Source organism: Rutidosis leptorrhynchoides, chromosome 11 (assembly GCF_046630445.1).
Source record: "Rutidosis leptorrhynchoides isolate AG116_Rl617_1_P2 chromosome 11, CSIRO_AGI_Rlap_v1, whole genome shotgun sequence".
Lineage (NCBI taxonomy): Eukaryota > Viridiplantae > Streptophyta > Magnoliopsida > Asterales > Asteraceae > Rutidosis > Rutidosis leptorrhynchoides.
The window spans coordinates 157,825-182,669 of NC_092343.1; the positions used below are offsets into that span (position 1 = coordinate 157,825).

Here is a 24,845-nt window from a genome sequence, read left to right on the forward strand (position 1 = left end):
ATTGCTTATGCGTCTAGACAATTGAAGATTCACGAACAAAATTATACGACGCATGATTTGGAATTAGGCGCGGTTGTTTTTGCATTGAAGACTTGGAGGCACTACTTATATGGGGTCAAAAGTATTATATATACCGACCACAAAAGTCTTCAACACATATTTAATCAGAAACAACTGAATATGAGGCAGCGTAGGTGGATTGAATTATTGAATGATTACGACTTTGAGATTCGTTACCACCCGGGGAAGGCAAATGTGGTAGCCGATGCCTTGAGCAGGAAGGACAGAGAACCCATTCGAGTAAAATCTATGAATATAATGATTCATAATAACCTTACTACTCAAATAAAGGAGGCGCAACAAGGAGTTTTAAAAGAGGGAAATTTAAAGGATGAAATACCCAAAGGATCGGAGAAGCATCTTAATATTCGGGAAGACGGAACCCGGTATAGGGCTGAAAGGATTTGGGTACCAAAATTTGGAGATATGAGAGAAATGGTACTTAGAGAAGCTCATAAAACCAGATACTCAATACATCCTGGAACGGGGAAGATGTACAAGGATCTCAAGAAACATTTTTGGTGGCCGGGTATGAAAGCCGATGTTGCTAAATACGTAGGAGAATGTTTGACGTGTTCTAAGGTCAAAGCTGAGCATCAGAAACCATCAGGTCTACTTCAACAACCCGAAATCCCGGAATGGAAATGGGAAAACATTACCATGGATTTCATCACTAAATTGCCAAGGACTGCAAGTGGTTTTGATACTATTTGGGTAATAGTTGACCGTCTCACCAAATCAGCACACTTCTTGCCAATAAGAGAAGATGACAAGATGGAGAAGTTAGCACGACTGTATTTGAAGGAAGTCATCTCCAGACATGGAATACCAATCTCTATTATCTCTGATAGGGATGGCAGATTTATTTCAAGATTCTGGCAGGCATTACAGCAAGCATTAGGAACTCGTCTAGACATGAGTACTGCCTATCATCCACAAACTGATGGGCAGAGCGAAAGGACGATACAAACGCTTGAATACATGCTACGAGCATGTGTTATTGATTTCGGAAACAGTTGGGATCGACATCTACCGTTAGCAGAATTTTCCTACAACAACAGCTACCATTCAAGCATTGAGATGGCGCCGTTTGAAGCACTTTATGGTAGAAAGTGCAGGTCTCCGATTTGTTGGAGTGAAGTGGGGGATAGACAGATTACGGGTCCGGAGATTATACAAGAAACTACCGAGAAGATCATCCAAATCCAACAACGGTTGAAAACCGCCCAAAGTCGACAAAAGAGCTACGCTGACATTAAAAGAAAAGATATAGAATTTGAAATTGGAGAGATGGTCATGCTTAAAGTTGCACCTTGGAAAGGCGTTGTTCGATTTGGTAAACGAGGGAAATTAAATCCAAGGTATATTGGACCATTCAAGATTATTGATCGTATCGGACCAGTAGCTTATAGACTAGAGTTACCTCAACAACTCGCGGCTGTACATAACACTTTCCACGTCTCGAATTTGAAGAAATGTTTTGCTAAAGAAGATCTCACTATTCCGTTAGATGAAATCCAAATCAACGAAAAACTTCAATTCATCGAAGAACCCGTCGAAATAATGGATCGTGAGGTTAAAAGACTTAAGCAAAACAAGATACCAATTGTTAAGGTTCGATGGAATGCTCGTAGAGGACCCGAGTTCACCTGGGAGCGTGAAGATCAGATGAAGAAGAAATACCCGCATCTATTTCCAGAAGATTCGTCAACACCTTCAACAGCTTAAAATTTCGGGACGAAATTTATTTAACGGGTAGGTACTGTAGTGACCCGAAATTTTCCATGTTTATATATATTAATTGAGATTGATATTTACATTATTAAATTTTTCCAACATGTTAAGCAATCAAACTTGTTAAGACTTGATTAATTGAAATATGTTTCATATAGACAATTGACCACCCAAGTTGACCGGTGATTCACGAACGTTAAAACTTGTAAAAACTATATGATGACATATATATGGATGTATATATAGTTAACATGATACTATGATAAGTAAACATATCATTAAGTATATTAACAATGAACTACATATGTAAAAACAAGACTACTAACTTAATGATTTTTAAACGAGACATATATGTAACGATTATCATTGTAAAGACATTTAATGTATATATATCATATTAAGAGATATTCATACATGATAATATCATGATAATATAATAATTTAAAATCTCATTTGATATTATAAACATTGGGTTAACAACATTTAACAAGATCGTTAACCTAAAGGTTTCAAAACAACACTTACATGTAACGACTAACGATGACTTAACGACTCAGTTAAAATGTATATACATGTAGTGTTTTAATATGTATTTATACACTTTTGAAAGACTTCAATACACTTATCAAAATACTTCTACTTAACAAAAATGCTTACAATTACATCCTCGTTCAGTTTCATCAACAATTCTACTCGTATGCACCGGTATTCGTACTCGTACAATACAAAGCTTTTAGATGTATGTACTATTGGTATATACACTCCAATGATCAGCTCTTAGCAGCCCATGTGAGTCACCTAACACATGTGGGAACCATCATTTGGCAACTAGCATGAAATATCTCATAAAATTACAAAAATATGAGTAATCATTCATGACTTATTTACATGAAAACAAAATTACATATCCTTTATATCTAATCCATACACCAACGACCAAAAACACCTACAAACACTTTAATTCTTCAATTTTCTTCATCTAATTGATCTCTCTCAAGTTCTATCTTCAAGTTCTAAGTGTTCTTCATAAATTCCAAAAGTTCTAGTTTCATAAAATCAAGAATACTTTCAAGTTTGCTAGCTCACTTCCAATCTTGTAAGGTGATCATCTAACCTCAAGAAATCTTTGTTTCTTACAGTAGGTTATCATTCTAATACAAGGTAATAATCATATTCAAACTTTGGTTCAATTTCTATAACTATAACAATCTTATTTCAAGTGATGATCTTACTTGAACTTGTTTTCGTGTCATGATTCTGCTTCAAGAACTTCGAGCCATCCAAGGATCCATTGAAGCTAGATCCATTTTTCTCTTTTCCAGTAGGTTTATCCAAGGAACTTAAGGTAGTAATGATGTTCATAACATCATTCGATTCATACATATAAAGCTATCTTATTCGAAGGTTTAAACTTGTAATCACTAGAACATAGTTTAGTTAATTCTAAACTTGTTCGCAAACAAAAGTTAATCCTTCTAACTTGACTTTTAAAATCAACTAAACACATGTTCTATATCTATATGATATGCTAACTTAATGATTTAAAACCTGGAAACACGAAAAACACCGTAAAACCGGATTTACGCCGTCGTAGTAACACCGCGGGCTGTTTTGGGTTAGTTAATTAAAAACTATGATAAACTTTGATTTTAAAGTTGTTATTCTGAGAAAATGATTTTTATTATGAACATGAAACTATATCCAAAAATTTTGATTAAACTCAAAGTGGAAGTATGTTTTCTAAAATGGTCATCTAGACGTCGTTCTTTCGACTGAAATGACTACCTTTACAAAAACGACTTGTAACTTATTTTTCCGACTATAAACCTATACTTTTCTGTTTAGATTCATAAAATAGAGTTCAATATGAAACCATAGCAATTTGATTCACTCAAAACGGATTTAAAATGAAGAAGTTATGGGTAAAACAAGATTGGATAATTTTTCTCATTTTAGCTACGTGAAAATTGGTAACAAATCTATTCCAACCATAACTTAATCAACTTGTATTGTATATTATGTAATCTTGAGATACCATAGACACGTATACAATGTTTCGACCTATCATGTCGACACATCTATATATATTTCGGAACAACGATAGACACTCTATATGTGAATGTTGGAGTTAGCTATACAGGGTTGAGGTTGATTCCAAAATATATATAGTTTGAGTTGTGATCAATACTGAGATACGTATACACTGGGTCGTGGATTGATTCAAGATAATATTTATCGATTTATTTCTGTACATCTAACTGTGGACAACTAGTTGTAGGTTACTAACGAGGACAGCTGACTTAATAAACTTAAAACATCAAAATATATTAAAAGTGTTGTAAATATATTTTGAACATACTTTGATATATATGTATATATTGTTATAGGTTCGTGAATCAACCAGTGGCCAAGTCTTACTTCCCGACGAAGTAAAAATCTGTGAAAGTGAGTTATAGTCCCACTTTTAAAATCTAATATTTTTGGGATGAGAATACATGCAGGTTTTATAAATGATTTACAAAATAGACACAAGTACGTGAAACTACATTCTATGGTTGAATTATCGAAATCGAATATGCCCCTTTTTATTAAGTCTGGTAATCTAAGAATTAGGGAACAGACACCCTAATTGACGCGAATCCTAAAGATAGATCTATTGGGCCTAACAAACCCCATCCAAAGTACCGGATGCTTTAGTACTTCGAAATTTATATCATATCCGAAGGGTGTCCCGGAATGATGGGGATATTCTTATATATGCATCTTGTTAATGTCGGTTACCAGGTGTTCACCATATGAATGATTTTTATCTCTATGTATGGGATGTGTATTGAAATATGAAATCTTGTGGTCTATTGTTACGATTTGATATATATAGGTTAAACCTATAACTCACCAACATTTTTGTTGACGTTTAAAGCATGTTTATTCTCAGGTGAATATTAAGAGCTTCCGCTGTTGCATACTAAAATAAGGACAAGATTTGGAGTCCATGGTTGTATGATATTGTGTAAAAACTGCATTCAAGAAACTGATTTCGCTGTAACATATTTGTATTGTAAACCATTATGTAATGGTCGTGTGTAAACAGGATATTTTAGATTATCATTATTTGATAATCTACGTAAAGCTTTTTAAACCTTTATTTATGAAATAAAGGTTATGGTTTGTTTTAAAAATGAATGCAGTCTTTGAAAAACGTCTCATATAGAGGTCAAAACCTCGCAACGAAATCAATTAATATGGAACGTTTTTAATCAATAAGAACGGGACATTTCAGTAACCACATCAGTGTCATAGATGTTTTAAGCAGTCCCCTTCCAAGAGGATAACAAGATTCATAGATTCTCAAAGTATCTTACATTACATTTCCGAAAGAGAATCGTACGGAAGGTGTGATCTTTGAACGAGAGTGAACTCTTCGAGGGTATTTTTGAATTTATCCTTATACTTAATGGGATGCGCGGATGAGAAGATACGTGAACCCTTGGTCCTAAAGAACGGTTTACTCCAAGTGAAAAGAATTTCCTAAAATTGATTTCTCGTACCTCAACATACAGATTTATAGAGATGAGATTTACGAGGCTGTTGTGATTTGTCGTGAAGTATTGAGAACAGGAACTCACCTCGTGCCTTTCCTACAATAGGGTGATGATGTGCGTAGAGATGTATACGAAATAGTTATATTTTTATTAGGAAATACTATTAAATACGATACAATTTTACACAAGTTATTTATTTATTTATAGAGTGGAAATACCTAAACCTTGCTACACACTTATAGGCAGTGTACCTAATCGTACAGTAGTGTAGTTTTTAGTAACTCCGGTTCGTTCCATAGGGAGCTAGCCAAGTTTAACGCTATATTTTTAAAACTAAATTTGTAAAAATATATATATAAATATAAGTAGTATTATTATTATAAAAGGTGGATTTTACCGTTTAATGACCGGTTTGTCGATTTTAAAACTTTAGTCGCAGTTAAAACCTAATGTAAAATAAAAATAACTTAATTTAAAGCGTAAAGTAAATGACAATAATTAAAGTGCGATAAATTAAAATGTGATAAATAAAATGACAATAAATAAAATTACGATAATTAAAAAGTACGATAAATTAAAAGTGCAATTAAATAAAATAACAGTAAATAAAAGTGCGATGAAATATGAAATAAAAGAATTATGCTTATTTAAACTTTCGTAATTATGATGTTTGACGTGTTGATTTTAATTTATTACCATGGGTTAATTGTCCTTTATCCCGGATTATTCAATATCTCCATCTGGTTTTTGTCCATAATAGTCCATCAGTCATAAATATAAAGTACGAGTTTCCTCGTCAAATTATTCTTATATCCGAAGTCAAATATTCCAACTAATTGGGGACTTAAACTATAATTACACCAATTTTCCTTGTATGTAATTCACCCCTGTTTTAATAAGTCCATTAACTATTAATCCATTCCCGTGTCCGGTTAAATGAACGATTATTAGTACTTATAAATATCCCGCCCATCGTGTCCGATCGAGTGTATGTGTTTATTTATAGGTACGTCCAATTGTAAATCTTTATATTAAATTAACGAACTATCATTCAATTAAACAAATATAAAGCCCATTAATAGCCCATAGTCTAATTTCCACAAGTGTCGTTTTTTGTCCAAACCCCAATTATGGTACAAAGCCCAATTACTCCGTCTTTAATATTTTAGTCCAACATCATGATTACTTCAATTTAAATAAGCATAATAATAACTTAGCTACGAGACATTAATTTAAAAAGATTGAACATAACTTACGATGATTAATAATAGCGTAGCGTTACACGGACAGAATTTCAACTTACACCCTTACAACATTCGCTGACATACCCTTATTATTATTAAATTAAAATTAAAATTTAAAATTATAAATTATATATATATATATATATATATATATATATATCGTAGAGATAGAGAGGATAGAAAAAGTGTGTTACATTCGACCAAAAACTGCGAAATTTATAGGATGTCACCAACATTTTTGCTCCATGCGATCGCATGGCATTTGTGCCTTCTGGCCATGCGATCGCATGGCCTGGGAATTCAGCTCACATTTGCTTGTTTTCTTCTTGCCGACGGTTTTAATATATAATATAATATATATATAATTTTTAAAAATTAATTATATATTATATTATACTCATGTGCATAGTTGACTTGTAATTTTTAGTCCGTTGCATCGAGCATTGAGAGTTGACTCTGGTCCCGGTTCCGAATTTTCGAACGTCCTTTCGTACTATTTAATATCTTGTACTTTGCGTTTTGCGGCTCGTACTCTTGTAATTTTGAGACGTTTCTCATCAATAATTTGAACCACTTTGATTGTACTTTGTACTTTTTAGCTTTTTGGTCATTTGCGTCTTCAAATCGTCGAATCTGTCTTTTGTCTTCACCTTTTATTATTTAAACGAATATCACTTGTAAATAGAACAATTGCAACTAAAAGCTTGTCTTTCTTGAGGGATAATGCTATGAAATATATGTTCGTTTTTAGCATTATCAGGTGACCACTGAATGTACCTCAGAATACTGATTTATTGGCTCGCGGTTTTGTCATGTCTAACCTTAAAAGGAAAATTTTATGGGTGCGAAGATTTTCTAACAAATTTTATAAAACTGCCATCCAAAGTGGCTCAAGAGTTTTTTTTTTTTTTTTTTTTTTTTTTTTTTTTTTTTTTTTTTTAACAAGGATCTTAATGGTAAACTTCATCCCCAACGAAGGGCGAGAAAAAGTGTGATCCATACATGGTGTAGTCTAATACGAAAACCTTTAATAAAATCAACCAAGGAAGTTTTGAAAAACTTTTAAACGTTTGATGCGAAAACATAAACGGAACGAAGTTCTTAGTAAATTTAGAAGTAGGTACAACGTGTACCATTTTGCACAAAACTATTTGACTTAAGTTGAATAACTCGATAAAGGAGCGATTTTTAAATAATTTGAAGATATAACTTAGTATGTACTAACCAAAATAAGTAAAGGTAAATTTATTAACTTAATTATAAATACATATATGATTTTATAAATCGCATAAGTGACAGAAAAATTTTGTTACTTTCATTTGTCCATAAATCCCGTGAGGACCGCACGAATAATCAACGTGTAAAAATTTTGATAAACATAGCTTTTCGTATTTCAGAGGTTGCGATTTGAAAAAGATTGAGTGGAGAATCTTTAAATCATCGGGTGACAAGTTACTAGGTAATGAAAACTAATGAATTAAATGTAGTTTTGATAATTATTAGGACATAAATCTTTGGGCCAAAAATGTTCACGTGCGAAGCCGTTGCTAAAAAGTGAGGTATGAATGATAGAGCATGAGGACGAGAAGTTAATCGCTTCTTGACTTTGCAAAATGCCAAACAGGTTATGACTAATAATAAAGTCGGAATACTGATGGTGGTAGTATCACTAAATGAGAGTCTCTTGGAATAAGTCAGGACTTAGAGTTATGTAAGAAAGAGCATTGTTCCAATAGGTGTGGCGAATAAGATCCCTGGGGTAACGCAATAACTTTAAATGGTTTAAGTGTTAGTGGATGCCCAAAGGCTCTGAATGATGTGGCAGGAGGTGTCTTCAACACATACACACATGAATCTCTCGATTTCGACGGTTGTAAAGTCTTTATGATGACTTGGATACGAATAACACGAAAAATTTTATAAGCAACGAAAATTTTTAGAGAAATTGTTTAAGGTGACGATGTAAGGAAAGAAATGAAATTCTTTGTAAACTAGAGTTATGTACAACGTATACTATTCTAAGTAAAATATCCTTTCAATAAAAGAATTGGTTTGTAAAAGTGAAAGTAAAATCTCATATGCACTAGTCAAAAATAAGTAATCATTTACTTTATTATATATAACATATACGGCTTCTAAAATTTGTACGAATGGCAATAAAATAAATTTATTTTTATAAAACTTTGAGAGGATAGCACAATAAAATAATGTGTGTAAAGTTTTGGCAAACAAAATTTTCATATTTCGGAGGTTACAAGTTGGGAAAAGGTTGATGAGGATTGAGTAAAAGATTTTGAAAATTTTGAGTGATATTTGAGGTAATAAAAACTATTGAATTTAAATGTGGTTGATGACTATTAGTAGGGCATACATCCTTTGACCAAAAATGCTTAAGTGTGAAGTTGTTGCTTATAAGTGAGATACGAATGGGAGAGTATGAGGATGAGAATTAACCACCCATTTATTTTTTGAAAAAAATTTCGAACTGGTATGACTAATATTGAAGTAAGAAGGATGATGTTGTGATTATCATCGAATAAGAAATTTCTCGTAATAAGTTAGGATTTAGAGTTGCGTAAGGATGAGTATCAAATAAGATTCTTGGGTAATCTTTAATATAGAATTTGAATTGCTGAAGTGACAGAATACAATTTCCTTTAAGTATCGTTGTGTAAGTTTGTCTATTGCATCGGTTTCTTTCATGGCTAGAAAGTGAGCAGATTTGGTGAGATGGTCAATAATAACCCAGATAATGTTCTAACCGCCTACCGTTTTTGGTAGCTTCGTGATGAAATCCATTGTTATTCCTTCCCATTTTCATTGTGGGATTTCGGATTGTTGTCATGCAATTAATAAGGTTCAGCTTCGAGCTACTTCTCTTTTCGTAAGCTATTAATGGCTCACCATTCTCGCGAGGTATATAAAAAAAAATTTCTCTATATAAATAAATTTCGCTTCCATCCTTGAAAGCCAGTCCATTCAAACTATTACATCAAAGCTTTCCAACTTAATGGGTGTTAGGTAATACTTAAGGTTCATTCCAATCAAATCTTATTATACTACCGTGAAAAATTCTATCAATCTTCTCAAATAACATCTGCTTGTGCGTAGGTAACTAATCCTTTTCAACTACTACATTAAAACTTCCAAGTTTTGTTAATATGAACTCATCTCCAAATGACCCGCCTGTTAATTTTAAGGTACTACCTTAAATTATTCCCCTATCTCTGCCAGCTTACCATTTGCTTGTCCTATAGAATACTTAACTCTCATGGTTGTTAATGACTTATCATTCATAACGCTAAGGTTCTTAGATATAAGGTTTCTATCGTTCTAGTATTAAACAACTCCGAAACAATAAAACGTTATGACGAAACGTACCATAACTAAAATCAGGATCCATGCAAGTCTCCATAACGATTGCTTTACCGCAGGTAAGTTTAAAGTTTTTCCTATATGAGAACTTTTTCCTTAAATGTCCAGGGTGTCTATATCTATAACAAATTTTTGGGTTATCAATTCTACAAATCAAGGCCCCTCTTGTACAGTATCTTGGCTACGTAGTTATTCCTTCCCTACATTTATCAGACTATAATGCGTATGCTCAAGTGATCCCTGCCAAAATTTTCCCTGGATCACCTCATATTCCTCATGTAGTAACATTGGAACTTCTGCATGATTTACCTCAATATAATCACGCTGGCCTGGCGTCATTATATTGTACTAAATCGTACGTTCATTCCAGTATCACCCCATATGGTCAATGTAACGTGATCACTTCCAGTTATACTCAATTTCATCTAACGGTGCTTTATCTGTGCCATCTCAAAATAAAATCTACATAATTAATCTCACAGTTTCTCGATGTGGGTGCGTAGGTTCCGTAAGGCATGCATCAATGCCTAAATGTCCCGAAATTTCTTTAAAATGTTCGGGTTCAGGTAATGTCGTTAGGTTCCTTTCTAGAAATTCAATTTGGGTCTCGTGTCGAGTTGTACGTGTATCAAGTAGTAATACGATATGTTTTGAGGTGACTCTCAAGTCTTTAGGTATGGCTGAGCATCAGTAGAAGACACTATGACCTTGTGAAAGGGGATGCCTTCCCGACTTCTCCATTGTCTAGGAGTGTTAGGGACCTAAGTCCAGAAGTGTCGTTAGATCGTCGAGTAGTGGTGAAGAATGAAAGAGATAAGTGACGGTCATGAAAGCGCACGGGATACAAATCAACTTGCATAAACTGAATATCGTTCTAATGTTCATACGATGTACGTGGCTAATTAGGGTGAGCTCAGGGTGCGGTTACTCCGACAAGTTCTCACATATTTCCTCCTCCGAGGATCAACTTTAGTTGGCACTCATTCTAGATCGCGTGAAGTAATGTTTCGATCTCTGGAACGGTGGAACAGTAGTAACAGGTGGATTATATTACTAGTTCTTAGGGTTAGACGAGTGGGAAAGTAGTTCAGAAAAACATCTCAATTGGGAAGGATAAGTTCTCCAAGTCGGTACAGCGAATAGCAGACATGTAGCAAGAGCGTAATCAGACATAGTAACTACAGCAGCCTAGATCGTCTACAGCAGTACGTAGTATGGCAATAGTGACAGTATCAAGCATGCAATCAAAAGCAGATAGTAGCATGCAATGACGAGAATAAGCAAAAAAATACAGCGAGTTTACATAGCAGTAAAAGGAAACGGTGGCATGCAACAAGTTCATATAGCAGTAGAAATAAGTAGTGGCATGCAGTAGTAGTAAGCAGTAACATGCAGTAATATAATACAGTAGCATGCAGCAGGTTCCGCAGAAACAAGTAAACTAGCAAGTTGAAGATTAGTCCTATTAGCGAATCCTACTCGACTCTGTCAAGACTCACTAATGCAGCCTAATTCCCTACAACCAACGCTCTGATACCAAATGTGACGCCCCGTAGAAAACCATCGTGTACGGATCATCAACAACAAACAACAAGTAAGTAAACAACAAACAAAGAACAAGTAAATAATGATGATTTATTTCGGTTTTTAAGAGAAAAAGAAGAAGAAAAATAAAGTTTGTTTACTTACAAACTAGAGAGAAAAGCTTGGAGAAAAGAAAGTGTAATTAAGTGTGTGTGAAAAAATGAAGTAAGATACTAGCAATAAGTAACAAGGAAAATTGAAATGGGATTCCATCCTCATGCTTGAAGGCTCACGGTTTTGGGACACAAAAAGGGAAGGTCAAAACTTACTTTCATGTGTTGGAGAATGGTGTAAGCTCAAAATGGTATTAAAGTTAAATTGCATGGGAGCTTGGTGCTAGCATGCTTGTGACAAGTCTCTTCATACTTAAGTTAATTAATCTAAGTTTAAGCCTTAATAAGTCATTAGCATAATAGTGGGCTAACTAGTCCATTAAGAAAGTAGGGTGGGCTTCCAAGTCCATTAACATGAGTCCTTGTAAGTAAGCAACAATTAAATAAATAAAGCCCAAGTAATTAACTACTAACATTAGTTAATTAAAAATGATTAATAATAATTAATCATGAACGTAAATAATATTCAAAATATTATTCGTGAAAAGTACGTGTGTCACAAGGACATGTCGGGACATGGAAAGTCAATTAAGATGTTAAGTCCATTAAGGTAACTAGTAAGCATTAGTAAACACTAAGTCTAATTAAATAAGCCCTTAAGCCAAGTAATTGTTATAATAAATAACAATCGAATTTACGCAGTCATAATATTCCAATTACGACAAAAGTTTAACGTGTACCAAGTACGTATTTCGTTTAAAACGATAAGTGACACCAACGGTTTTAAAAGCATTCGAGGATCAAGTTAAGTGATTACACACTTAATAACACGTTGTAAGATATTAACGAAAGTAATTAACCATAATTAAAGATCCCAGAGCATAAGCTAGCTTAGTACGCACAAATACGGAGTTTCGTGAAAGCACAAAAGCAAGTCGAAAAAGCCGGGCCGTTACAATAACGGCTAGCCCACTTGTTATCCGTTCACACGTTCCACCTCCTCAAATCCATTTGAGATATAATTTCACAAAATAAACCTCCAACTATTACTTTATGTCAAGATTGGTCCAACAAGAGAGAGAGAGAGAGAGAGAGAGAGAGAGAGAGAGAGAGAGATTTAATCAAGAGGGAAGCACTTTTTTGGGGAAAAGTGGGGGGAAGTAAATTTTTTACGTTTTTTCGAATTTTTTTTTCAGGCATCAAGATCACATGAAAATATGAACATTTAAAAAAGACACTTTGTGATGAATGTTATTATTTTGGCGAGAAAACGCTCGAAGAGAAAAATGTAAACATGCATCATGTGTAATATTATGCTTGTGAGTTTTTTTTAGGGTTTAAAATTTAGGGTTTAGTAATTAGGGTCTAGAAATTAGGGGGTTAAAAATTAGGGTTTAGCTATTAGGGTTTAGAAATTAGGGTTTAGAGTTTAGGGTTTAGATTGAATTTTTAACACGAATGGTTTAGAGTTTAGGGTTTAGGGTTTAGGGTTTTGAGTTTAGGGACTAAACCCAAAACACTAAACTCAAAACACTAAACCCTAAATCGGGCTAAATTTTGGAAAAAAAACTTCATGTAAGATGAAAGAAAATAACGTTCCAATTATTAGGAATAACATTACTCATGATGAATGTTATCAATTATTTATTCGATCGTTTTCCCGCCTAAATAATAACATTCATCACAAAGTGTCGTTTTAAATGATCATATTTTCACCTAAACTTGATGTCTGGAAAAAAAAAATTGAAAAAAAACGAAAAAAATTTACTTCCCCCCAAAAAGTGTTTTCCTCTTGATTATGACCCTATATATATATATATATATATATATATATATATATATATATATATATATATATATATATATATATATATATATATATATATATATATATATATATATATAGCACTATGATTTCTAAAACTATGAATATTAATATTACAGGTATGAAATATTTCAGCTGATGGTGAATCTGTATACGGAGAGGTTTATTCAGTGGCTTAGACTGCTGAGTGACCGTGCCAATGATATAACAAATATTGAAATCTTAAAGGTATCGTGCGTTTAATCTGTTGTCAATTTTCAGTCTTGAAATATTGTTGCATGTGATGTGATATGTGATGGACTTTTTAGTCTTGAAATGACATATTTATTATTTATAATTGAATTAAAATCAGGTAGCTGGGTGGGTGGTCGAGTATCAACATAACCTGATTGCACTTGGAGTTGATGAGTCATTAGCTCAAGTTTGTTCAGAGAGCGGTGCAATGGATCCGTTAATGGATAAATATGTTGAGCGAATGCAAGCATCAACAAGGGTAAGCTAGAAACATTGTTAGGTTCAATATTTTTTTTTTCTTTCATATATTAATAGGAATGTATGTATATGTTTCTGACACTTGTGATTTCGTTTTGTATTTCTTTTTCATAGAAATGGTATTTGAATATCCTTGAGGCTGATAAAGTTCAACCACCAAAATCAACATATGAGGGAAAGCTATACACACCAGCAGCTGTTGACTTATTTAGATTACTTGGAGAACAAGTAAACATTGTTCGAGAAAATAGCACTGCAATTATGCTTTACAGAATTGCTTTGTCCATCATTCAGGTATATATACTTTTACTACTAGAATCGCTTTCGATTTTTTTTTAAATGAAAAAAAGAAAAATATAAGAGCAATATAGAAATGGTAAAATGAGTAGTAATTTTTTTTATGCTGTAGAATGAATCTGAATGCAGCTAGCTTTGTTTGAAAACACTGGTTTTAGGTAATGATTGATTTCCAAGCAGCCTAAAAAAAGAGATTAGAAGAACCTGCTTCCGAACTTTGTCTAGAACCAGTATGTGCCATGGTATGTAATTTTCTTCCACTGTTTATTCAAGCTGATTAAACTTGCCAGAATTTTTAAAACATGTCTATTATTATTATATCTACTCTTAAATTATTCTTATTGACAGATTAACAACAATATGCGCTGCTATGATCTTGCTATTGAGCTAGCTTCTAGCACTATTGAAGCCCTTTCCGAAAATTATGCTGAGCAGGAGGTTAATTTTGAAGACGCATGCAAAGGCTTTCTGGAGGTTGCAAAGGTAATGACGAGCAAGAGGGAGGTTAATCATCACCAATTCAATATTATTATGTTAGCTGCTAAATGTAGTGTTATTCTGTATGCATTTTGACATTAGTAATTAATGGATGGATATAGGAAGCTGTAGTTCAAACCGCCAATGTCATTTTTGATGATCCAGGAGTACAGGAACTACTGGTAATGCTTTATCATAAAGGTAAGCTAAATATTACCTGACGATTTATTACTTTTTTTATTATTTTATTATTTTATTTCATTTGTGTAGCTGTTTGCTTTATCATGTTTCTTTGGATTATTATTATTATTTGCTTGTTGCATCATATTCATATATACAGAATGGAGCGAAGGACAGGTTACTGAAAACCTAGTAGAAACATTCAGTGATTACTTCACTGATGTGAAGATGTAAGTTTTTCGAGTCTCGACAATAGTTTAGTATTCTTAATTGGAGACTTTTATTTATTTATTTTTTATTATTATTTTGACAGGTATATTGAAGAAAGATCATTCATGCGATTTGTCGAGTCTTGCCTGGAACAAACAGTCATTGTTTATGTTGACCATCTTCTGTCTAAGGTTTCATACAGATAATCTTTCGTGTTTTCTGACAAGATGTGTAACTGGAAGTGTACATTGTTTAGGATATGAAATGAGCGACTGATGTGCTGTTGTGTTGTAGAAAAATTACATTAAGGAGGAAACTATTGAACGTATGAGACTTGATGAAGAGGTTCTTATGGATTTCTTCCGGAAGTACATAAGTGTTAATGTAAGTTACGATTACCCTAATATAATATGCAAAAATATATAATATAAATACAAATGAGCAAATTATTTTGCTTTTGTTGCTTCTTAGTTTATAAACTTGTGGTGGTGGGTTTGGTACTTGCAGAAAGTTGAAAACAGAGTGAGGATACTAATTGAGTTGAGAGAGCTTGCATCAGCTGAGAGCCCAGATACTTTCACTCTCGTTTACACACACATACTTGAACATCAACCTGATTGCCCTGTAAGTCACTCTTGTTGTTAATAATAATAATAATAATAATAATAATAATAATAATAGTAGTAGTAGTAGTAGTAGTAGTAGTAGTAGTAGTAGTAGTAGTAGTAGTAGTAGTAGTAATAATAATAATAATAATAATAATAATAATAATAATAAGAAGAAGAAGAAGAAGAAGAAGAAGAAGAAGCAGCTAACTTACGCCAAAGCCATGTATGATGTTGTGGGAATGAATTTTGTAGCCTGATGTCGTCGAGAGAATTGTTGGCCTGCGAGAAGGAATTCCACGGAAAGATGCGAAAGAGGTATGGAAATTCCCTAAGGGGTACAGAATTTGAACAGCAGTTCGGGATCACCCAGTGGGACTTAACCATCCACGCGCTCATCTTCCTGCAGTTGCATAACCCGCCCCCAACTGCTGCCCAGGAGGAAACCTGTCCCAATCCGAAGGCATGGGCGGTAAAACCCCCCTTCCCCACTGCCCCCGCAACGCGATGTGCGAAAGGCACCTTTGGGTGGAATTCAAGGGTAAAGTGGCAACATTGTGTGCAATGCTGCACCTCACGGGAGTCGAACTCCTGACCTCTCGCTAAGAGAGGCAGGCCACTAACACATGAGCTACAACACAATGTTAAAAAAAAAAAAAAAAAAAAAAAAAAAAAAAAAAAAAAAACTGATAAATTATGTCATGAGATTTAGATAATTAGCTAGAAAATTGAAATTCACATACCTGTAAATGTCATGTACTTTTTATTGTTTACATTTTGCTTGCAAACAATTCAATTGCGTCTTCTTGATAATGTACGTTGTTTTACTCTGGTTTTGGAACACCAGGTTGTACAAGAATGCAAGGAAATATTTGAGAATTCCTTGATTGATGGAAATCCCCCGACGGCAGGTTTTGTATTTTTCAAGTTGAAGTCACTCAACACGTCAAATATTACTAATATTTGGCGAAAGTTTCACTTGTGCATCGGACCCCTTATTTCCTTTGCTGTATGTATTTAATTTATTATTATGCCGCCTCAGAGAAAGTTGGTATGTTATATTTTCATTACATAAATAAAATAAAGTTACTTCATTATAATATAGAATCCAAGTTACTGAAATTCTGAGCAACTAATATACATATTGTGAACATTAATGATTTGATTGTTTATTTTGTGATGTAATTTTCTTATTCATTTATACGTTTACCGTGACAAATTCTTATTTATTTTGTATATGTTTGCATTTTACACTCACAAATAATATTATTACCCTTTTATGATCATACATTCATACCCATAGTAACATTGGTCGGTGATGATATATCACCATCATTTTTACTTCATCCACCATAATTATGCTTTAACATGTTGTATTGTACAACTTGTTAATGCACAGTTATGGTGGATGAAGTAAAAATGATGTTGAATTTATCAATGCCAATGGTCATAGTCAATGTGTTGATGTGATCAATTGTATGGCTGGCACTGTTTGTAAAATATTTTTTCTGCTCTGAAAGTTCATGATACTGATATGGAAGAAAAGATTAATGTTGAATGGGATGAAAAGAAAAATTCATATGATAGTGATAAAACAACTGTTATGGTAATTGATTAAGAGGTTGGTAATTGATGACAAGTCTTAGTTTTCCACATACTTGCTCACTTCTTCAAGTCAACAAATTGTTAACGGGTCAAAATTACCCTCTCTTTTTTTATGGAAGCTGATATTCACACACCCAGTTTTGATCTATACACACTTTTGATCATAAAATTTATAATTATATCCCTAAGTTTATGTAGGGAGTTGAACTTTCATTATTGTCAGTAAGAGTATAATAGTAACTTAGGTGTGTATAGATAAAAAAAATTGCTATGTGTCACCTCCCTTTGTTTATCGATTATGGTACTAATATCTTGGTTAAAGTATTTTGTCATGTGGTGTTGGTATTAGATAAGTCATGTTGTAAATGATGTTTTTTAAAAAGGTTGTATTGTAAGTGTGGTTGTTGAAATTGGGTCAAGTGTCAATTTGGTTGAAAACGGGAATCCTAGAGCTGGAACAATGTGCACCCGCCGTGCACGTGCACTCTGCGCACTCTGGTTAGCAGATTGGAACAGAAAATATGAAATTTTGGAGTGCGCCGCGCCGCACAGGTTTGATTAAAAAAAATTTTGTTATTTTTCGTTATCGAGTATGTGGTTACTAAAACTTCATGATGATAAATGTTTTTACCTAACCACCTCGTACGTATTCAAAATATGTAAAAGAATACAATTCCTCCCATGGATATAGTTTGTTTTCAAATCTTACTAAAAGTAAATTAAATTGTCATGGATTTATGTAACACTTGCTGCCATTATTATTATGATTCATCTAGAATAATTCACGTACTATTTAAGGAATTAAGGAGTCAAAATGCTAATCAAGCATGTTCCAATATATGTGTTCAAATATGAAATCAGACTCGAAAGGGTGTTTGGACTTTGGAGCAGAATCACAAAATTTACATAATCATGCATTGATCGAATTATGCAAGCAACTGAAAAACTAATATGATAACATACTATAAACAATTAATTAATACAACAATATCTAAAGTAATATTCTATATCAACCCCTTCCTGCAACCAAATTAAAATATATGACAATTGCAATAATATTTGAACAATCACAAACACGATGAAGATGATAACAATCCGTAATTATACTACAAGTAACCAGTCTCAAGTGTGAACCACCACCTGTGGATTAGGCCCTGAAGTTGTCAACTTTCGAGGAGTGTCGGTTGGAAGAAAACACTGTGCCAGCCAGTACAAGGGTTTCATTAGCTCTTGTTTTTTCTTTCTCCAAAACCATATGGCAGCATTATACTGTTGGTTTCGAATCACTCGTGTGGCTGCCCTCCAATCGTATTTCTCCATCTCCGCTCGGGCATCCTGCCCAACTTTTTCACGTAGTCCTTTGTCATGTAATAACGGGACGAATTTGGATAAGCAGTCATCAAGATCTCCAGGTGAGAATAGGTACCCAGTTTTGCCGTCTTGATCGGAAGGGATAATATCGGGTACCCCACCAGCACGGGCGGCGACAACGGGCAGTCCTGATGACATGGCTTCCAACACAACTTGTCCAAGGGTTTCAGATTCAGAAGGCATTAAGAAAATATCTCCACTTGCGTATGCTTCAGATAACTCTTCACCTTGTAACATCCCTGTGAACACTGCTGGCATCCCTTCAAATAATTTCTCAAGATCCTCCCTGCCGCCAAAAAAACAAACACAAATTTCTCTTTTTTTAATTTTTTCTATTAGACCTGAAAATATTAACAGCTTATAGAATAGATGTGGCAGGATATACCGCGCAGGTGGTTTGGCTAACGGGTTCTATTTAAATGGGTCGTTTCAATTAAGGGTCAAACAAGCCAGGACCAGACCAGGCCAGGTTTAGTAACCCACAAACATTTTCTTGTACATTTCTCAAACAAAATTTTCATAGATAACTGATGTTTTAATTTTTATTACGCATAACATAAAACACATCAACATAAAGCACAACAACCCCATATGACCTGTAAATATTTATAGGGATCGAAATTGAAAAACAGCATTTAATTAGGGTTTGAAATGTTTTTCCAATATATGTAGTTGCACGACAGATTCGTTGTCTTTAACAAGTTCAACTGGATGGATACCTGTATGGACCATCACCAACGAAAGCTATCCTTGCCTCTGGGATCTTTTCCATGACACTGCAAAAAATCGATATTATAATTATAATATATATGTATATTATATTTACATTTACATTTGAATTGATTATACTGATATGGGTATTTATGATTTCAGGTTGTGAGGATGAGAATGAATGAATGATAAGATAGGTAGCAGGGGAACCTTTTAATGAAATCCAAATTTTTCTCTACTCCAATTCGGCCAACATGTACGATTAAGGGTCTATCAGGTTCACCATTTCTGTTTAACAGACAAATATAAAATACACGAAAATAGAAAACAGAGCAGAACATAAGAGGCAAAATCCTACAATAATTAACTGTTAAGGTAGTGAACAACTTCCCAACCATCATCATTTGCTTCTTTATATTTCAAATAAACGAGAACTCCTTCAATGAATGAAAGTTACTCATTTCTAAGTGTGTTTTGATTGCATTTTCTAAAGATGGATGCTTATTCTAATAACAAGTTAACAACATATAACTTGGTTAGTTAAAAGAAAAACATACGATAGTCTAAGTCGCATTTCAATAGAATAAAATCTCGGATGGAAGCTATCCGAATCCACGCCTTTATTCCATAGACGGATTGTATTAGCTGAAAAGGAAAAGCAAAAAATATTGTATTTAATTTATAAACTAACCAACAACACTTATGATGATGATACTAAAGTTACCAAAAAACTTATATCCCCCAGACATAGGAAGGAATCACCTTTTATAATAATAATAATCAATTATCAATCAATCAATCATGTCACCAAAACATACATACAGTTAATGGATTACCTGCTGCTACGTTGTATTGTTGAAGGTCCTTTGCAATAGCAGCAGATGGCACCAATGTAAGATCAGCAGCTCGGTGAAGAAATTCTGAGCACATGAGATCATTTATTATTACCAAAGTATAATCATAATAAGAAAATCACATTCACATTATATTTATTATACATTACTTAAAAATTAAAAGTAGATTAGAAGAATCATCACATACTTATCACCAACCACATTGGCTGGACCAGCCAGCTTGACGTGTATCTTGGTATGTATCTGATCACATAACATTTATTTTTATTTTAATTTTAACTTAAAGAATCAAATATAAATATTTTCAAAGTTAGTATCAATATTTGTCACTTACACGGGCACATGTGTATGATACGACATCACTATAGGGACAGACAACATTTTTGCAAAGGCAAGCGCTCCAAAAACCTATAAAATTGACAGAAAATCTTACAAATGTTAAATCCAATCCAATCCAACTCAATTTTAAAAGAAAATACAAAAACAACCATGCGTACCATAATACCAGGAGATGAAGCATGAATAATGTCTGGCTTGAACTGTTTAACCTCGTTGATGATTCTGGGGCTCAAAGCAAGGGAAAGTGGAACCTGCTGGTACCATGGGAAAGGAAAACTGCATGAATAATACTAAGAATTAAGAAACCACGAATAATCTTAATGCAATCATTTAATAAAATTTTTAATAATCAAAATACAATCAACCTTCGTGAGCCGACCAATATAGCACCATGAAATTCTTCAGGCACCCCTTCATGAGTTGTTACGACCATCACCTACAACAGCAACCAAATATTCTATAATGATCTATCAATAATACTAACAACTAACAACTACTACGTAATATATCCATACCCATATAATATATATATATATATATATATATATATATATATATATATATATATATATATATATATATATATATATATATATATATAGGGGCAGGATCAATGGGGAAGTAACCAATCGGGGGGAAGGAAAAAAAAAAAAATTCGTTTTTTTTGAAAAAAAATTTTCCGGCATCAAGATCACACGAAAATATGAACATTTAGAAGAGACACCTCGTGATGAATGTTATTATTTAGGCGGGAAAACGATCGACAAAAATAACACTCAAGATAATATTGTTCGTGAAGAATGTGAACGTTTTTTTTCATGTTTTGTGAAGTAAAATTTAGCCCGATTTAGAGTTTAGGGTTTAGGGTTTAGGGTTTGGTGTTTTGGGTTTATTCCATAAACCCAAAACACCAAACCCTAAACCCTACCATAAACCCAAAACACCAAACCCTAAACCCTAAACCCTAAACTCTAAACCGTTCGTGTTAAAAACTCAATCTAAATCCTAAATCTAAACCCTAAACCCTAAATTTCTAAACCCTAATATCTAAACCCTATAAACCCTAATATCTAAACCCCAATAGCTAAAACCTCAAAATACGCTCGAAAAACACGATAATTGTTATATATTACTTCTTCGAGCGTTTTCCCGCCAAAATAAAAACATTTATCAAAAAGTGTCTCTACTAAATGTTCATATTTTCATCTCATCTATAATGTTCGTGAACAAAGTTTTTTCAAAAAACGAAAAAAAAAAAAAGTTTTTGCTTCCCCCCGAATGGTTACTTCCCTCTTGATCCTACCACTATATATATATATATATATATATATATATATATATATATATATATATATATATATATATATATATATATATATATATGCAAGTGCAGAAAGAAAAAGTATACTTCATCCCCCATCTCGCGTAAATATTTAATGAAGTTTTGGAAGCGGTTCTTGTATCCAGAAACATACCTGTGATAAACATCATATAGCAGAAAATGAGTCTCATTTAATGGAAAATTAATATAATATTTATATGATGTATCAAAGGCATAAGCGTTCTAGTTTAGAAGAGAGCACTGATATCAAAAATAGGATCATGAAAAGATAAGTTATATATTACCCTTGATTTTTACAAGGCAATGGCATTATTGCGAAAAAGCCAAAAAAAGTCTTTCTAACATGGAATACCTTTATCACTATAGCAAGCCCCTGAAGACTACTGGTATTTAATATAACGTTGTTCATCTTTGCTGCTACTAAATAAGTGCTAAATTTGGTGATAAGGAAGTTTCAGAAGACACTAGTTTGATTAGTAAGTACACAGGATGATTATGCACAGAATTACTGTATATATCAACTGCAGTTTTACAGATTAAAAGGATGGAAATATTGCTTAAAAAGTTGAAAAGAAACATCATTTTCACTTGGAACAAAATTAGAAGATTAAAGGATATATTCATTTGCAACGGTTAGCTATAAAAACAGATATTTTGTGTCCCATACAGTGTGAAATGCTAATGTAGCCAAAAAGTAAACATCTAAAAAGAGATGAGTGAGTTTATATGCTATTCTTGGCAGTAACAAACAACTGAAAATAACAGACTGAAACAAGCTTCCACTTTAGCAACCCAGAATATATGTATCTGATTCACCAGTTGACTTTCGACCCCCAACAACATTCTAACAGTATCTTGATACAATTTTCATAGCTTCAATCAATTAAGCTAACTAACAGCTTCTAATTTTAACAAAACCAAAAATAGATTGCAAGAATCACACACATGAACAACACAGAGATTTAATTGTATTGGAAGCACAAATGAAAATTCTTCTTAAATACTACAGTAGCAAATATAGGAAATAATTATAATTATAATTATATTATATTATATTTATATTTATATTATACATTAAATTAAAAGGAAAGGAAAGACTCACGCAAAGGGAGAAGGCTCAACAAAGAGAGCAATCCGTCTAGGCTTAGTTGTAATCTCATATTCAACTTGAAAAGGAGGACCCTCTTCTTCATCTTCTCTCAATTCTTCAATTGTCATTTATTTATATTGATGCAAAACCCAGAAAGATTGAAACGAATATTATTAAGTTTGTACTGAAAACACAAAATAAAATCTTCAAGCACAAGTTAGCAGAAGATGTAGATGCAAAAACAGGGATATATAATGTTTGAATTACTATTGGTGGTGACTTGTAAGCAAGTATATAAAATTATGAATTATTTAATTTGTGGGCAAAATAAAAAGGAAAAAAATAGGAATCGAGGAGAAATATGGATATTCGATGAAGGAAACTGGGAATCAATAGAAGCATATGCTCCTCCTAATTTGTAATTGTAAATGCATTGAAAGATAGATGATAAAGTTGAACATGTAATTGTATTGGGTGGGGTCTCTTGTTCCTTTTGACAGTGAGATTTCTGTCTTTATTCAACTCTTGAGAGATCCCAACGTGCTTAACCCTCTTATATATATGTACACAACCTCAATTGGTTATATACACATTAGAATGTAACGCTCTAAAACATAATGGTTGTGTACATAACTAAAGTAGGTTGTGTACATATCATCACCCCTTATTTAAACACATATTTTCACATGATTACGTTAGTTATAGTTTTGATGTCTAATTTACGAGCTTAGTCGGAGTTTTTTTTTTTTTTGAAAGGCAAGAAGTTTTATTAAAATAAAAAAAATATACGAAACAACTAGCAAAAAGCTAGCCAAAACACGAGACCACACCCCAATGCGCAATTGAAAAACACATAACACACAAAACTCGAAACTAAAGGAAACACAATAGCTCGTGGACAATACACAACATTAAGGGAAACACCGCGACTAGCTGAAGAATCTATGCTTCCGAATCCGAGGACGCGCATGAAGAGCAACAAGAGCAACAAACAACTTCATCATCGTTCTCTTCCGAATGTTTCATCACATTCTCGATAAAAAAATCTATCATGCCATCGTATTGTATTGTTTGAGCTTAGTCGGAGTTGTATTGTTTGTTTTCTTGTTCTGTCTAGTTGGAGTTTTCTTTTTCTTTTTTTCTTTTTTTTTTGCAAAAAAAACAATAACATTAATAACTGATCCGAAGATCAACTCGTACAATCGATACAATAGAGTCCTAAACGAGCTCAAACAACTACACATCAATCCTACTCAAACGGTTCATTAACAGGGTGAGAAAAAACGCGTTTTTCTCGTTCTTTTTCCTTAGTAGGTTCTTTCATTTTTGACCTCCTTGATTCACAAAAAAAAAAAAAAATTCCTTCCTCACTGTCACATCAACATCACATCAGTTTTCTCTCTCCACTTTCTCCTATGAGACCATTTGTATCGGGGGTCTTTCAACCCCGTTGTGTCCTACCTGTCACCCCAAAAACGCGAACTCCGAGCCGTATCGCGGTGTTGCGCATGATTTTTTCGCGGCGTTTGAGCTGGTTCAACGAGTTCAACGAGTTCAACAACGTACGTTTATGCTAGCTGTCGAAATATTAGTGGGCCAAAAATTCTAGCCGTTTGATGAGGTAGCCGTTGGAATAAAAAAAAAATTTTAATTATTTTTATATTTATCTATATATATACATACTCTATTAAATCATTTTACACACAAAAAAGCTTTCTTTCTATATTTCTATTATTATTTTAAAAAATAACAAACAATGAAAAATGCATACAAAATGTTCAATTTTATCATTGATGATTCCGATGATGAAAAGGTGGTTAATTTTGTTAAGAGTTTAACGGTCGAGTGTGTACAC

At 33.3% G+C, this 24,845-nt stretch overlaps 1 protein-coding gene across 1 annotated transcript; it reads right to left on the minus strand.

The window, feature by feature from the left end:
- Positions 1-18,222: 18,222 nt before the first annotated feature.
- On the minus strand, positions 18,223-23,367 carry LOC139876407 (sulfoquinovosyl transferase SQD2-like). The gene is made up of 11 exons (XM_071863719.1): positions 23,003-23,367; positions 21,967-22,033; positions 20,924-20,994; positions 20,717-20,834; positions 20,554-20,627; positions 20,407-20,462; positions 20,202-20,285; positions 19,923-20,010; positions 19,576-19,653; positions 19,374-19,430; positions 18,223-18,940 (listed from the first exon to the last, which is right to left on the minus strand). The coding sequence occupies exons 1-11, from the start codon at positions 23,116-23,118 to the stop codon at positions 18,406-18,408; spliced, it is 1,344 nt and encodes a 447-aa protein (XP_071719820.1). The 5' UTR covers positions 23,119-23,367; the 3' UTR covers positions 18,223-18,405.
- Positions 23,368-24,845: the final 1,478 nt, after the last annotated feature.

Coding starts and splice junctions, on each gene's coding strand:
- LOC139876407 (XM_071863719.1), bottom strand. CDS start 23,118: ATGACAATTGAAGAATTGAGAGAAGATGAAGAAGAGGGTCCTCCTTTT. Junction 20,995..21,966: donor TACGCGAGATGGGGGATGAA/GTATACTTTTTC, acceptor TTGCTGTTGTAG/GTGATGGTCGTAACAACTCA. Junction 20,286..20,406: donor GCCAATGTGGTTGGTGATAA/GTATGTGATGAT, acceptor TCATGTGCTCAG/AATTTCTTCACCGAGCTGCT.